The sequence below is a fragment of the Acomys minous genome (genome assembly GCF_964271855.1).
Source record: "Acomys minous genome assembly, chromosome: 2".
Lineage (NCBI taxonomy): Eukaryota > Metazoa > Chordata > Mammalia > Rodentia > Muridae > Acomys > Acomys minous.
The window spans coordinates 20,846,794-20,864,469 of record NC_140484.1 but is presented as its reverse complement, the minus strand read 5'-3'; the positions used below and the strand labels follow the sequence as shown (position 1 = coordinate 20,864,469).

At 38.7% G+C, this 17,676-nt stretch overlaps 1 protein-coding gene across 1 annotated transcript in view; it reads left to right on the top strand.

Annotated features, from left to right (window-relative positions):
* Positions 1-16,169, top strand: part of LOC311582209 (cytochrome P450 2C37-like) — a 28,551-nt gene extending 12,382 nt beyond the window's left edge. Inside the window, exons 6-9 of the mRNA XM_084755107.1 lie at positions 6,707-6,848; positions 7,879-8,066; positions 12,714-12,855; positions 15,703-16,169. Of these exons, the coding sequence (XP_084611233.1) occupies positions 6,707-6,848; positions 7,879-8,066; positions 12,714-12,855; positions 15,703-15,884 (654 nt within the window). The 3' untranslated portion in view covers positions 15,885-16,169. The remainder of the gene's footprint in view (positions 1-6,706; positions 6,849-7,878; positions 8,067-12,713; positions 12,856-15,702) is intronic.
* The last annotated feature ends 1,507 nt before the right edge of the window (positions 16,170-17,676 follow it).

Below are 17,676 nucleotides of genomic sequence, written 5' to 3'. Positions count from 1 at the left end.
GATCAACCAGCCTGTTGCTGTGCCAGTACCATGCTGTTTTGATTACTATTGCTTTATAGTACTGTTTGAGATCAGGTATGGAGACTCCTCCGGAGCCATTTTATTGTACAAGATTGTTTTAGCTCTTCTGGGATTTTTGTTTTTCCATATGAAGTTCAGAATTGAACTTTCAATGTCTTCAAAAATTGTGTAGGTATTTTGATAGGGATTGCATTGAATCTGTAGATTGCTTTGGTAGGAGGGTCATCTTTACTATGTTAATTCTCCCGATCCATGAGCAAGGAAGATCATTCCATCTTCTCATGTCATCTTCAATGTCTTTCTTTAGAGTTTTAAAATTTTTTTCAAACAAGTCCTTCACTTGCTTAGTTAGAGTAACTCCTAAGTACTTTATATTGCTTGTGGCTAATGTGAAGGGTGTAGTTTTCCTAATTTCTTCCTCTGCAAGCTGTCATTTGTGTATAGGAAGGCTACAGACATTTTTGAGTTAATTTTGTATCCAGCCAATTTGCTGAAGGTGTTTATCAGCTGTAGGAGTTCTCTGGTGGAATTTTGAGGGTCACTTATGTAGACTATCATATCATCTGCAAATAGGGATAATTTGACTTCCTCCTTTCCCATTTGAATACCCTTGATCTCCTTTTGTTGTCTTATTGCTCTGGCTAGAACTTCGAGTACTATATTGAAGAGATATGGAGAGAGTGGACAGCCTTGCCTTGTTCCTGATTTTAGAGGAATTTCCTTGAGTATGTCACCATTTACTTTGATTTTGGCTATTGGCTTCCTATGTGTAGCCTTTCTTATGTGGAGGAAAGTTCCTTGTATTCTCGATCTCTGAAACCATCTGGCCCTGGGCTTTTTTTTGGTTGGGAGACTATCAATGATTACTTCAATTTCTGTAGGGGAAATGGGACTATTTAGCTTGTTTATCTGTTCTTCACTCAACTTTGGCAAGTGAAATTGATCAAGAAAATCATCCATTTCCCTTAGATTTTCGAATTTTGTGGCATATATGCCTTCAAAGTAGGATCTTATGATTCTTTGTATTTCTTCAGTGTCTGTTGTTATGTCTCCCTTTTCATTTCTGATGTTTTTGATTTCAATACTGTCTCTCTGCCTTTTAGTTAGTTTGGCTAATGGTCTGTCTATCTTGTTGACTTTCTCAAAGAACCAACTCTTGGTTTTGTTGATTCTTTGGACTATTTTATTAGTTTCTAATTTGTTAATTTCACCCCTGAGTTTGATTATTTCCAGACGTCTACTCCTTTTGGGTGTTTCTGCTTCTTTTTTTTCTAGGGCTTCCAGTTGTGTCGTTAAGGTGTTTATGTGCGATGCTTCCAATTTCTTTTTCAAGGCACTTAGTGCTATGAATTTTCCTCTTAGCACTGCTTTCAATGTATCCCACAAATTTGGGTGTGTTGTTCCTTCATTTTCATTGAATTTCAGAAACTCCTTGATTTCTTTCTTTATTTCTTCCCTGACCCAGGTGTCATTTAGCAGAGAGTTGTTTAGTTTCCACATATGTGTAGGCTTTTTGTTATTTCTGTTGTTGTTGAATTGCCGCCTAAGCCCATGATGATCTGATAGGATACAAGGTATTATTTCAATCCTCTTGTATCTGTTGAGGCTTTCTTTGTGAACTACGATGTGATCAATTTTGGAGAAGGGTCCATGGGGTGCAGAGAAGAAGGTATATTCTTTCTTGTTTGGGTGAAAGGTTCTATAGATATCTGTTAGATCCATTTGACCCATGGCATTGGTTGATGATGTTATTTCTCGGCTTAGTTTCTGTTTTGATGACTTGTCCTTCAGTGAGAGTGGGGTGTTGAAGTCTCCCACTATTATTGTGTGGGGATTGATGTGTGGTTTAAGCCTTTTTAGCAGATCTTTTACAAATGTGGGTGCCCTTGTATTGGGAGCATAGATGTTCAGAATTGTGATGTCATCTTGGTTGACTTTACCTTTGATGAATATGAAGTGTCCATCCTCATCCCTTTTGAATAATCTTGGTTGAAAGTCTATTTTGTTCAATATTAAAATGGCTACGCCTGCTTGCTTCTTGTGACCATTTGCTTGGAATATTTTTTTCAACCTTTTATCCGAGGTAATGCCTATCCTTATGAGTGAGATGTGTTTCTTGAATGCAGAAGAATGTTGGATCCTGTTTATGCACCCATTCAGTTAGTCTGTGTCTTTTTATTGTAGAATTGAGACTGTTGATGTTGAGAGATATTAATGACCAGTTACTGTTAAGAATCTTAATTTTGATGTTGGTTCCAGTCGAGCGTTTGTGTAGTTGTGTTTTTGCCATGGTATAGTTATCTATTTCCTGAGTAGTTTTGGTTGTAGCTTGACCCTTTGGGATGGAGTTTTCCTTCTAGTATCTTCTGTAAAGCTGGATTTGTGGATAGGTACTATTTCAACTTGGTTTTGTCATGGAATACTTTGTTTTCTCCATCAATGGTTATTGATAGTTTTGCTGGTTAAAGTAGTCTGGCCTGACGTCTGTGGTCTCTAAGGCTTTGCAGGATCTCTGTCCAGGCCCTTCTGGCTTTGATAGTCTCTGCTGAGAAGATGGGTGTAATTCTGATAGGTTTGCCATTCAATGTTATTTGGCCCTTTTCCCTTGCAGCTTTTAATATTTTTTTCTTTGTTCTGTATGTTTTGTGTTTTGATTATTATGTGACGGGCAATTTTTCTTTTCTGGTCAATTCTATTTGTTGTTCTGTATGCCTCCTGTATGTTTATAGGCATCTCTTTCTTTAGATTGGGGAAATTTTCTTCTATAATTTTGTTGAGAATCATTTCTGGGCCTTGGAGTCTGATATCTTCTCTTTCTTCAATGCCTATTATCCTCAGATTTCTTCTTTTCATGGTGTCCTTAATTTCTTGGATGTTTTGTGTCAGGAGTTTTCCAGATTTGGCATTTTCTTTAATGGTTGCTTCAAGATCTGTGATTGTATCTTCTAGACCTGAGATTCGTTCTTCCATCTCTTGGATTCTGTTAGAAAAGCTCACCTCTGTGTCATTCGCCTTCTTCTCTGAGGTCTCACGTTCTCGTTTTTCTTCTGTCTGTGTGTTTATCATTGAATCCGTTTTCATCTTCATAACTTGAACAGATTTTTTTATTTCTTTCATCTGGTTGTTTACATTTTCCTGAAAATTTTGCAGTTCCACTCTATGTGCTTCTTTTATGTCTCACACCTGCTTGGCTGGGTCTTCCTGCATTTGATTTCGAATTTTATTTGTTTCCTCAGTTATCATCCTCATTACCAATGATTTGAGGTCATTTTCTTGTGTTTCCGTTGTATTTGAGTTCTCCTGGTTGTTTTCTTTGGGATAGCTGGGAACTGGAGACGCCATGTTGTTTTGGCGTTTTTGCGTATCCTTTTATGCTGTTCTTTAGACATCTTGCCGTCTGTTTTTGTTGGGTAACTTCCAGAGTTGGGTGGAGGGAGTCTGATGATAGATTCACTTGTTTTCTCATGATTTCCGTAGGCTGTAAGCCCTGATACTTCACTGGTGTGGATGGCAGGAGGTTAGCCCTGTCATTTTGGGCTCTCACCGCCAGTGATCCTCAGCTCCCCTTTGCTTTGGGTCCTGCAATCGTTCTGGGTCTCTCAATGAGCGTTGGATCAGGCCAAGGTATCCACAGCCTTTTGGGTTCCCTGCCAATTCCAGCCAGGGATACTGGGCCTGAACCACGTGTCAAGTTCACCTAGTTTCTCAGGGCCTGAACCGTCTGCCACAGCAGGAGAACTGCGACTGAACTGAGCAACCACCTAGGGTGGAAGTGAGTGCTCCACCCAGCCTGCGTCACAGCAGGGAAACTGTGTCTGCACTGAGCTCGCACCTAGGGTGGACCTGAGTGCTCTGCCCAGCTTGCATCAGAGCAGGAAAACTGTGGCTGCGCTGAGCTGGAGACTAGGGTGGAAGTGAGCACCCGGTCCAGCCTGTGTCACAGCAGGGGAGCTGTGCCTCAAGCAGAATTGCTTGCTGAGCTGAACCAGCCTCTCCATGGCACAGCTCACTGTGCAAACCCAGGACTCTCGGGCTGAACTGTCTGCTGAGTCCAGTTTGGGTCTCAAGGCACGACGCAACCCAAATCCTGTCCAGACTCCCCTCTCCCACAGCAAATCCCACTGTCCACCACACCAATTGCCTCCACTGGAAGGCTCTGAGCTGCAAACCTCAGCCACTGCCACTTATGCCGCTAGAGCTGCTGGTGCCGCTGGTGACACTGCTGTCTCTGCCGCTGCTGCTCTGATCCGAGAAAGTCCGAGCTCCTCCTGTGTGCAGAGGCAAGCAGGTCCTCTGCACGTTGGTCCCTCCGAACCGTGGAGCACTTCTGCAGCCGTGGTGTGGGGACCTTGGTGTTCCTGGCTCAGAAATCTGTGCAATTCCCTGAATTATTCACTGGAGCTTTCAAACACGGTCCACACTTCTCGCCGCCATCTTGGATCTCTCCTGAGAAAGTTTTTAATTGCCTGAATCTTTCCAGCTTGAAATCTTACTCATCAACCTCATCATTTCAACTGATGTTATTGTTGTTCAGGTCTGGTTTCACCAACCATGTTTCTGAGGTTTTGTGGAGGTAACTTTCCTGTCTTATCTACAAGATGCAATCTTGCAGAAGACATTCTCTTCCTATGGCTCTTAAATTATTCTTTCCCTATTTCCAAGATGTACTCTGAGTTTTAATTGTAAGAGTTGTATGTAGATTCTATAAATCAGGTCAAGAGCTCCCATACTCAGTTTACTCTGCAATTTTACTAGGTGATGATTTCTCCTATTGCTCTACAAGGAAGATTTACTGATGAGATAGATGTAAAAGCTACACTATCTCTTGGTATTAGGAAGTTTACTTATAATACAGTTAACAATTTTATGTTTATGAACTATTACCTCACTAGAATAGTTTACTAGGTTTACAGTTATAGCATGACTTCCCTATTGTTAAGCAATCTTTAAAGCCACATAGACACTGGTAGGGTACTGATCAGATATAACTACCATAATTGTGCGATTGTATGTCCATATGTTTCAACATGTGGAAATAAAATTATTAGGTTTTAGTGCAAATTTTAGAGTAATTTGAGGTTAAATTTTATACAAGCTATGCCATGTTTACAGTTAGAAAGTGGCATGAAGCAGTATTACAAAGGGAAATGAGTGTATTTGCCTGGCAGGTATCAGTACAGAGAAGGTTAATGGTTCTAATAGTGTTGGTTATACAATGTTAGGTGCTTTGGAGGCCATCTAGAGATTATGAAAACATAATGAAAGTGATTCCTAGAAATAATCTGATGTTTTATCTATTATCTCCTGTCTGAACATTTGAAGCTATAAGCTTGTTAATAATCCTGTAGAATATCATCTTCTAATCTTCATGCATTTCATTACTCCCTATCTCTCTGTTATCCCCTGATGGCCTTGAGAAGTTCTCACTCTTTGTGTATCACCTGTGTCTCCTCGTCTTATAAAGTTATTTTATCCTTCACTTTTGCACATACCATGTTGCTAGTTGATGTCCATATGGAAAGGGCCCAGGTCACCTTGACTGTGTAGATCTACTCTTAATAGCTATTATTGCTTATCTCTTTTACACACTTTGAACTTTATAGTGAGTCTACAGCACTATGAGTCCATGAATAACTTTAATAAAGTCTTAATACAAAATTTTTCATAAGGGCATGAAACAAATAACATTATTATAATTTTCCTCTTGATATTAATTAAATTATGTTTCATCAAAAATAAATTGAAATCTAGTTATTAATGTTTAAATAAATCAAGAATCACTGGACAGTGGTGGCACAGGCCTTTAATCCCAGTACTCGGGAGGCAGAGGCAAATGGATCACTGTGAGTTCGAGGTCAGCCTGGTCTACAATGTGAGTCAGGACAGCCAAAGCTACACAGAGAGACCCTGTCTCAAAAAACCAAAAGAAGAAGAAGAAGAAGAAGAAGAAGAAGAAGAAGAAGAAGAAGAAGAAGAAGAAGAAGAAAACAGGACTAAAGTGACACTATATACAGAAGAAATGTATACACAAGAATCTATAAAATAGCTGAGTGGTGGTGGTGCATGCCTTTAATCCCAGCCCCCAGGGAGGCAGAGGCACTCTGAGTTCGAGGTCAGCCTGGTCTAAGATGTGAGTCAGGACAGCCAAGGCTACACAGAGAAACCCTGTCTTGTAAAGCCAAAAAAGAATCAAGAATCTATAGAACTCAAGTGCAAAGAGACTTTTGCACCCCAGTGTTGGTATAGCAGAGTAGACTTAGAGCTTTAGATTCAAGTGACTGTCAGTGTTCTTATTCAAAGTAGAATTTCTTTTTATAAAAGAATCTCCATTTGCCCAGATAGGATATAAGATGCATACATCCTTCCTCACATATGTTTTACCAACTTAAAAGACACTGACAAATATTCTCTATGTACTTAAATATCAAGCATTGTACACAGACACACTCACACATGAATAGATAATATGAGGAGTACAATTTTAGATGAACAAGAAATATAGATATAGAAAATAAAATTTAGATCATTACACTACAGTCTTTGAGATATTATATTAGTTTCCACCACGGCTCTGCATTTACAGGTTCTGTGTTATCTATAAAATAAAATTGTCCAGTACTGTAAATTTCTTGTATTTCAGTGCTCCATTAATATACTTATATATTATTGTATCAAATATTCTTAGGAAAATCACAATCAACTGTTGAACAATACACATGAACACCTGGCAACAACAGTGAATGATTTGTTTGGTGCTGGGACAGAGACAACAAGCACAACAATAAGATATACTCTCCTGCTCCTGCTGAAGCACCCACATGTCACAGGTGAGGAGAATACAGGTGATGAACCACGGTGTTCCAATAAGATGCTGAGAAGAGCCCATAAGAGTCCTGTGTGTTGTTATTCAGCATCTCAGTATGCAGCCTTCTGTTCCTCTGGATGTAATGAGGTGGATGACTGAGAAAAATAAATAGACCATGCCTGTAAAAAAAGTCATCAAAGCTGGTCCAGTGTTTGGGTGCCCTGGTAGGGTGATTGATTGTAGGCACCACCAGCACATACTGGAAGGTGGTTGCATATTGTTTTGTTCCCTAGGTTGAGTATTTGGGAGCAAAAAAATAGTTGCTTGAAGCAGGTGATTTACATCGTGAAAGGATAGCTGGAGTAACATTTTATGCTACACATGCACATACATAACGTAAAAATATAGAATTTTGACAAATTTGACAATTTAAAGGTTGATGTCATAAACCTCTGTCATTACAGTTATGTATATCTAAATTCTCTCTTAATTATGGCATACATGCTCTGAGGCACAGTTCATGCCCTGGATAGACTTGCATTAGTACAACAAACATCTCACATTTCCCAGAACACTTTACATGGTGGCACACACTTCTTATCTCATCGCAGGAGAGCTGGAAACAGAACTGAGCTGTACACTTGGTAGAGAGTCTAACCTAATCACTTCATTCTCGTCTCTCTGACCCTGAGAAAATACAAGGGGAATGATTCCTGAATAACAACATCTGAGATTGTCACCCTGCACCTATATATACCTGATTAAATGTATGCAAATGCACATGTACAAATATATACATGCACCACACATAGGCACATTTTTACACACAAGTACAACTATTTAGTAAGAGAATGGTATGAATACAATCTGTGTGTGTGTGTGTGTGTGTGTGTGTGTGTGTGTGTGTGTAGATTCATTAGTGGTCTCTTAATTTTTTTCTATTAATAAATAACACTTTGGGACACCATCATTATGCCCTGGATAGACCTTCATTACTATCAATAACATGTCACTTGGCTCTTTTTACAACATTTCTTACTGTAACAAACTAGCTAAAGTCCAGGAAGAGATTGACCGTGTGATTGGCAGACACCGCAGCCCCTGCATGCAGGACAGGAGCCAAATGCCCTACACGGATGCCATGATTCATGAGGTTCAGAGATTCATTGACTTCATCCCCAACAGCCTGCCCCATGCAGTAACCTGTGATGTTAAATTCAGGAACTACCTCATCCCCAAGGTAAACTTGTCTCTTTGCTGTGTCTCTGTGTTCTTGATGGCCCCAGGATCACAGTGTAGTTCTAGTACGTGAATCACACTTCACTACAGGTGGCTTATAATGCCTCATGATTGGATGGTAGCTCTACAGCAGTCAGACACTTAGTAGTCGCACTTCTTCATTTGTTCTGCCTTTCAAATAGATGAGTAAAGAATATTTTACAACTTTCTGTCAGGTTCTCCAATGATTCCTTTAAAAATATAAGCATTGTTTGAAATTTACCCATTAAATGGAAAAAGCTTATATCCTGAATTCTTCAATTTATCAAACATGTATGCCATTCATTTACTTGGAATTTTTTTCTTTACAGTATTTTCTAATCAATGGTGTAGCTTGGAAATATATCCTTAGACTTTTCCTGGGCAATTAATGCTCTATAGTTATAATTTTCTAATACTTCTGCTTCTTCCTATATGGTTTTTCAAAAAATTGAATTGATCATTTTGTTGTTCTTGCTTTAATTACTGTTGAAATTTTTACTAATTGTTCTTAATGATTTATCTATGGATGCATGTGGCATTGCACGGTGTTTTCTGATTTAACATTTCTATGTGGGTCTTTATATTCTTGTCATCATATCTGCTTATGTTACTGTTGTACCAGTTGGTAAGTTATAGATAGTACTCAATAGATTTTTTTATTTCTACACTCACCAAAATCCAATGATGATAAGATTTAATTAAGCCAGTAGAAACATGGGTTCAAATAGAGAAGAGAATGTAGTACAAAAAGTAAAAGACATTCACTCAGGAAGCACTCCCAAAAAAGAGATGATTTTTAATATAAATGCTATAATATCAAAAAATTGAATGAATAGGATCAACTAATCTAATGGAATCCCATTTCTGATCACCAGGGAGTATAACTTGAATGTTCAAGTTTGAGGTCAATGTTGAAGCTTTAAGAGTAATTTATGTTGTTATCAGAATAAGAAAATGCATTGCAATCTTTTACTTTGACACAAATTTTTCTCTCTAAAGAGTTTACTAAAATTCTGTCCAAGTCTTGTCTCTAAACCTATGGTTATAATAAATATATTGGCTAATCTTTCATCACTGAAAAGGTATTTTAAGCACGTGAATCTATTTTAATTGCTCTGACTCACCTTGTGTTTGAACAATCGACTTTGTTTTGTGAGATTTGGGCCCATTATTGTTCTGCCTCAAACTTGGTAGGTGAGGATCTTGATACTGAAACCAACCTGATTTTAAGAAAGATGACATCCACTATATGGCTGGATCTATTTCCATTCTCTCCCTTTTTATGTATGCTGTGTGCAATATATAAGATTCAGAATAATTTCTGACTGAGTATCCAACAGTACACATAAAAATGCAGAATTTTATATGGTAACATCTAACCCATAAATGGCTCATTGCTTTCCCTTGGGTAGTCAGGAATTATAGCACTGTGGCCCTGAAATTGAATTGGATATATTAGGAAAACATAATATAATTTAAATAATATTTAAATAATAAATGTAAATAAAATATAAATATACACTTTAAATTGATTATTTGATAGTCCACTTAGTCTGGACTACTAATATTTTTTGAACTACTAATCTTATGATTGGAATCTGTCTCCTACTTTAATATCCATACCTCTTTAGCCAGATATTTTAGTTCATAATCTAAAGGCTTTCTAGTCTTGTGTAGCAAAATGTAATTACTATATTAAAAATGCACGGAAAGCTTCTATTTTGTATGGAAACCTTGATATCAATGAGGTTGCAGTTACTAATTTCATTCTGTGGATTCTGCGGCAAAAGTTGAATGAATTTTCAAGGTAGTAAAGGGACTTATCCAATGATCAGACTCATAAGGCACATTGTACTCTGGTCTGGCCAAAGAACACCTGAGATAAAAGTTTGAATTTTAGTCATGAGATCTATGTGTATTATAATGAAACTTGTTTATACCTTTATACCTAACTAAATTCTACATAAGCTAAAGAAGGAGGCAGGATGACCTATGTCCATGATCCCCTCGTTATATATGGTATTGCATCTGCTGAGTTCAAACACCTTCACCCCTTGGCTGGCAGCTCATCATACTGTTTGTTCTCTTGTATTTAGTGAATTAGAGTGTTTTCCTTCAACAATCCCTGGTATAGAAATGCCATCAGTGTGCAACTGCTCTATGCTATTACAAATAAGTGACTTGCTCTGCTGGACTGATGCCAATGACTTCAGCATAGCTAGATAGCTACTTCCAGTCCCAGACCAACAGCTGTGCTAACTAAGCCCAGGCTAACTGCCAAAGCATCCTCTAGTATAAAATATCTGTAAAGCATGGCATTCCAAGACAGCCTTCTATTGCCCCCAACACAGATTGTAAAGAAATATTTCTACAGGAAGCAGTATCTAGCCGGGTGCTGTTATGTCTAGGTGTTAAATTTCTTAAGTGCAGTTTCTGCTTGGGAGCTCACCGACAGAGCAAAAGAATTTCCATTTTCTCAAGCGTTTGGCCAGATACCCTCTTTCAAGACTCTCTGTGGCAAAAAGTTTTCTGTGTGTGAATTTCCTAAGTGCTGAGAAATGAAGAGCAAAACAGTTTTGGGAGAAATAGAAGATTTCTAAACAACATTACACCTGGACCACACATAATACTTTGGGGCAGTGGTGATCAAACAGAGATCTTTGGAAATATGACAAGCAAATCCTCAACAGCTGTTTCAGATGTCCAGATATCATGCTGGACAGTCAGAGGGAGGTCTCTGAAACTCTATGTCTTATCCTCTTGTCTGCAACAAGTATGTCTATTTTGAATAAAGCTGCTAGGAACATAGTTGAGCAAATGATTTTGTATGCTGGAATACCTTGTGAATATAGGTCTAGGAATGGTATGACTGGGTCTTGATGTAGAACTATTCCTAATTTTCTGAGAAAGTTCCAGATTGATTTCCAAAGTGGTTTTAAAAGTTTGAGCTACCACCACAATGAAGGTGTGCTCCACTTTCTCCACATCCTTGCCAGCATATGCTGTAACTTGAGGATTTTATCTTAGCCATTCTGATAGTTATAAGATGAAATCACATAGTCGTTTTGATTTGCATTTCCCTGATTTCTAGAGACAGTGCGCATTTAAGTATTTCTTGGCCATTCAATATTCCTCTTCTGAGAATTCTCTGTTAATTCTATTCCCCATTTCTAACTGGAGTGTTTGGTTTGGTGGTGTTTAGTTTCTTGAGTTCCTTGTATATTTTGGATATTAGTCCTAAGTCAGATGAAGTATTGGTAAAGTTCTTTTCCCCATCCGTAGGATGTTGTTTTGTTCTGTTGACAGTGTCCTTTGCATTGCAGAAGCTCTATAGTTTCAGGAGGTTCCATTTACTAATTTTTTATCTTTGAGACACCTATTGGTCTCTATTAAAGAAGTTGTCTCTTATGCCACTGAGCTTCAGGCTCTTCAACTTGTCTTCTGACAGATTTAATGTGTTTGGCTTTGTGTTCATATCTTTATTCCACTTGTACATTAGTTTTGTGCAGGGTAATATATAAGGGTCTACTTGCATTTTCTTTTTTTGAAATTTTTAAAATTTTTTATTAATTTATTCTTCTTACATCTCAATGGTTATCCCATCACTTGTATCCTCCCCTTCTTCCTTCCCTCCCATTTTCCCTTATTCCCCTCCCCTATGACCCTTCCTGAGGGGGATTACATCCCCCTGTATATGCTCATAGGGTATCAAGTCTCTTCTTGGTAACCTGCTGTCCTTCCTCTGAGTGCCACCAGGTCTTCCCCTCCAGAGGACATGGTCAAATGTGAGGCACCAGAGTATGTGAGAAAGTCATATCCCACTCTCCACTCAACTGTGGAGACTGTTCTGACCATTGTCTAGATCTAGGTAGGGGTTTAAGGTTTACCGCCTGTATTGTTCTTGGTTGGTGACTTAGTTTGAGCAGAACCCCTGAGCCCAAATTTGCCTACCATAATGTTCTACTTGTAGGGTTCTAGGGCCCTCTGGATCCTTCTACTTTTCTATTCTCTCATGTTTCTCTCATCCAGAGTCTCAATGGGATGTCCTCCCCTCTGTCCTAGTTTCCTGGTAAGTGAAGGCTTTCGTGGGATATGCCCCTTGGGCAAGTATGCAGATATAAGTGAGTATATACCATTTGAGTCTTTCTGCTTCTGGGTTAACTCACTCATTATGATCATTTCTAGCTCAATCCATTTATCCACAAATTTTAAGAATTCCTTGTTTTTAATAGCTGAGTAGTATTCCATAGTGTATATGTACCACAGTTTCTTTATCCATTCTTCTACTGAGGGTTCCATTTGGAACCATAACCTATGTACTTGTAGAGACCACGTGATGAACTAGATCAACATGTGGTGAGACATAGATGTTCAAACTTGAGGGTAAGGAAAACAGAATCAGCAACATTAGCAACAAAATTCCAAGTGCTTTCTTTAAATACCATTAAAGGCAAATTGGCCATATCACTGTGAATATTAGAGTTCTTCTTGCTCTTTACCTACTTGTTGTGTGGAAATGTCTTGGTTTGTTGTACTTAAGTTTTTCTATGGAGCTGAATGTGAACTGGGTTATTGTACTTTCATGTTTTAGGTCCCTGATTTGTGTAACTTGGACATCTTGTTTCAGGGAACAACAGTAATAACATCACTGTCATCAGTGCTACGTGACAACAAGGAATTCCCCAACCCAGAGATGTTTGACCCTGGCCACTTTCTAGATGGAAAAGGAAACTTTAAGAAAAGTGACTACTTCATGCCTTTCTCAACAGGTAATACAAACTCGTTTACATGTGTCTGTTTTATTCTTTCAGTTCTTGTGATAAAATACCATGACAAAAACCAATTTTGGGAGGAGGGAGTTTATATTGTCATACAACAAAAAAAGTCTTGGCAAGAATTCAAGTCAGAAACCTGGAGTGTCGAATTGATAAAGAGGAGTAATATTTATCAGCTTCCTCAGCTTGTTTTCTAGTTACACCCAGGACCACTATCCCAGAGGCATAACTGCCCCCAGTGAGCAGGGCTCTCTCACACCAATCATCAATCACAAACTGCACTCAAAATATAGCCTTTAGGGTAATCTGGCCAGGTGCTTTATAACTGGGGTTCTCTGTCCCCAAATGACAATATCTTTGGTGAAGTTGACAAATGACTGGCCAGAATGCATGGTGCAAGGGAAGGACTTGAAAGGACTCTGGGAATATGTTGGGACATACATGGTGGCTCCCATAAGGCTAGTAGACTTTCAACTTGTTCATAATCAGGGGCATTATTCTGAGTGCACATGAACTCTCCTTGTTGAAACATCTTCCTGACAAGATCAAAAAGTGAAACTTTAGTTGTGGCAAACTTTTATAATAAGGTAAGAACACTAGAGTGTGCCATTTACATTCTTCCTTTAGATAAAACACTGAGACACCAAAGAAGTCCTTTTTGCTTACTCTTGGAAAGTGAATTTCATTTAGCCTTTGCTTTCTCACCAATGTAAATTTGTCTCACCATAAATTTGTTTCTTCATTCTCTTTGCTGCTTCTTCATCTCCTGGCTCAGTTAAGATGATACAAATTTCTACAAACACAGAAAAGTTTTAGGCATCAAGCTCAGTCAGAAAAAACAGACCTGTAAACATGATGATACAGTGGGACAAGCACGGTGAGAAAGAGTCGCACACCACTAGCCAAAAGTGCTGGTAGGGACAATTGCTGCACTCATATTTTCAAACCTTCGTATATTAAATATAAAGAGGAATAACATTCTAATTGATGACTTTGTGGCTGCTGCAAAGGACATCAGTGGTAGAGAACAGAAACAAGAAAATGCGAATATTTTTAAAAATTATTTTTGTTTCTAAATTGTGTCCAATGCGTTTCAATCAAGTACACTCCTACCATATCCCTCCAATACTCACATGAGTCACAGCACCATTCTCTCTCCTGACTAAACACACCCACCAAGTCTTCTAAGTGCTGCAACTGTGCATAGAGGTATAGAGCCATCCACTGGTTATTGGGAAACTACCAGAGACCACATCCATGCCTAAACTGGCTCTCTTTCTCTCAGTAGACATCAGCTTCCAATAACTTATCAGTTAGAGTGAGACTTTGTGTGCATATTGCTAGAACTTGTTAGAATTTTGGCTGGGGTACAACAACATTTCTATAGTGGTAAGAATGGGTTTGGAGGTGTTTAATTTCTTGAGTTCTTTATATGTTTTGGATATTAGACATTTGTCAGATGTAGGGTTGGTGAAGATCTTGTCCCAGTCTGTATGCTGTCGCATTGTTCTCTTGACAGTGTCACCTGCCTTACAGAAGCTTCTCAGCCTCATGAGGTCCCATTTATTAATTGTTGACATTAATGCCTGGGCTGTTGGTGTTCTGTTCAGGAAGTTGTCTCCTGTGCCAATATGTTCCAGGCTCTTTCACATTTTTCTTCTACGTGACTTAGTGTCTCTGGTTTTATGTTGAGGTCTTTAATCCACTTGGATTTGGGTTTTGTACGAGGTGACAAATATGGGTCCAGTTGCATTTTTTTACACATAGACATCCAGTTAGACCAGCACCATTTGTTGAAGATGCTATCCCTTTTCCATCGAATGGATTTGGCTTCTTTGTCGAAAATCAAGTGACCATATGTGTGTGGATTCGTATCTGGGTCTTCGATTCGATTCCACTGATCAACCATCCTGTTGCTGTGCCAGTACCATGCTGTTTTTATTACTATTGCTTTATAGTACAGTTTGAGATCAGGTATGAAGACTCCTCCGGAGCACCTTTTATTGTACAAGATTGTTTTAGCTATTCTGGTTTTTTTGTTTTTCCATATGAAGTTCAGAATTGAACTTTCAATGTCTTTAAATATTGTGTAGGTATTTTGATAGGGATTGCATTGAATCTGTAGATTGCTTTCTGTAGGATGGCCATTTTTATTATGTTAATTCTTCTGATTCATGAGCAAGGAAGATCATTCCATCTTCTCAGATATAGCCAATGGACAGAACACTCTCCACAGTAGAGTGGAGAGTGGGATATTACTTTCTCACATACTCTGTTGCCTCACCTTTGACCATGTCCCCTGGAGGGGGAGACCTGGTGGAACTCAGAGGAAGAACAGCAGGTTATCAAGAAGAGACTTGATACCCTATGAACAAATACAGGGGGAGGTAATCCCCCTCAGGAAGAGTCAAAGGGGAGGGGAATAAGGGGAAAATGGGAGGGAGGGAAGAATGGGAGGATACAAGGGATGGGATAACCATTGAGATGTAACAAGAATAAATTAATAAAGGAGAAAAAAAAAGAAAAAAAAGAATGGGTTTGGAGATATGGCTCAGCAGTTAAGATAACTTGTTGCTCTTGCAGAGGACCTGTAAAATGCCCTGCACCTATCTTTCTTAGCTTTGGCTAATTCCATAAGATCTTACGCTTTCTGAGAATTAAATGGGACCAACTTTTGTCAGGTGAGGTCACCATGGATCCTCTCACCTATCCATCCATCTAACCACCCATTTGATTACTCAACAGTTACTCTTAATCTCCAATGATAGTTAACAAAACGTAGTGTCTGGTTTACACTACTACACAACGCATACTGATATTTTTGGTGTTTTTTTTCCACAGGGAAACGCATTTGTGCAGGAGAAGGCCTGGCACGAATGGAGCTGTTTCTATTCATAACCACCATTTTACAGAACTTCAAGCTGAAACCTCTGGTTCACCCAAAGGACATAGATACAACCCCAGTGCTCATTGGACTGGCCTCAGTGCCTCCTCCTTTCAAGCTCTGCTTCATTCATGTATGAAGATCAGATGTCTATCCGCATCTGGGACATCTTCTTTGGTTACTCTGAAACCTTCAATCACCTCTTTCCACACTGGGCCACACTATGCCTCTTCTCCACACCTTTTTTTCTCTCCCTGATTCTCTCAGGTCCTGGGAACACACATTTTCCAATTTCCAGTTTCTGCACAAGCTCTGATGACATGTAACTGAACTCAGGCTAAATTTCATTATATATGACAGATTATCACTGTATTCTAGTTCAGTACTTCTGGATTTCCTTAATAATAAGTTTCTTATATTTTAATTGTCTCTCTTGTCAGACATTTCTTCCCAATTAGGTAAGAAATGAAAGAAAAAGGAGTTTCAACACCTCCTTCTGGGACACACACAGAGAAGTATAGAGGATGTAATAAGAGAGAGAATGGAAGGGAAGGCACCTCAGAAGCCTGCTTGTCATATGAGCCTGAGACCTAAAGTCAATTTGCAGTACACATCTAAAAGGCACGGCATTCAAAGTGTAATTATTTTACCATTCCTGTGGAGACAGGGATGGGAGGATTCATCTTTCCTCCTAGGCTCATTTTTCATCTGGTATACCTCATTGTTCTATGTTGTAAGGCTGGGGTATATTCTGAAGTTATGTTCCTTGGCCTAAGGACCAATTCAGTCATAGCTTTATTTCACTGCCCCAAGTACATCCAAAGGTGGTAATGATGCAAGGTCTGTGTGTGTTCTGTGACTGTGCCAGTTTCCACCCAACACTGTGGCACTCAGAGGAAGAACAGCAGGTTACCAAGAAAAGACTTGATACCCTATGAACATATACAGAGGGAGGTAATCCCCCTCAGGAACAGTCATAGGGGAGGAGAATAAGGGAAAAAAAGAGGGAGGGAAGAATGGGAGGATACAAGGGATGGGATAACCATTGAGATGTAACAAGAATAAATTGATAAAGGAGAAAAAAAGATTTTAAAAACTCAAGGAAAAAAGACCTCAATGTAAAACTAGATACACTGAAACTGAGAGAAGAAAATCGGGAAATAGCCTTAAACACATTGGCAGATGTATAGACCTTATGGAAAGAACACCTATAATGCAGACACTAAGGTCAACATTTAATAATCAATAATAAGGACCTAATGAAACTGAAAAGCTTCTGTAAGGCATAGGAAAACATCTATCGAAAAAGCTGCTACCTACATAATGGAAAAAGATTCTTTTTGCCAACTTCACATCTAATAGAGGACCAATTCAAATGTATATATTTTTAAAACTCTGGAAACTAGATATCAAAAATGCAAAATGATTCAATTGAAAGGCAGTGTACACCTCAGGTGTGGTGGTGCACACTTTTAATCCCAGCATGCAGAGAGGAAGATATAGGCATATTGCTGTGAATTCTAGGCCAGTCTTCTTTCAAAGTAAGTCAAGAAGAGCCAAGGCTATACTCAAAAACCATGGTGTCAAAACAAAACAAAAAGGCGGTATAGATAGATAGATAGATAGATAGATAGATAGATAGATAGATGATAGATAGATAGACAATCCTCATTATACAGATTATAAACATCTGAGAAACACTTTTTAAAATGTTCCACGTCTTTAGGCAACAAGGAAATGAAAAAAATTACTTTGAGCTTCCCTCTTACACCTGTCAAGATAACTAAGAGCCTTAACACAGGTGACAGCTCAAAGAGATAAAGATATAGAGGAAGAAAAACATTCCTCTATGCTGGTGCAAATATACGTAGTCACTATTGGAATCTATATGGTAGCTTCTCAGAAAAAAAAAAGGGAATACATATCCTTCA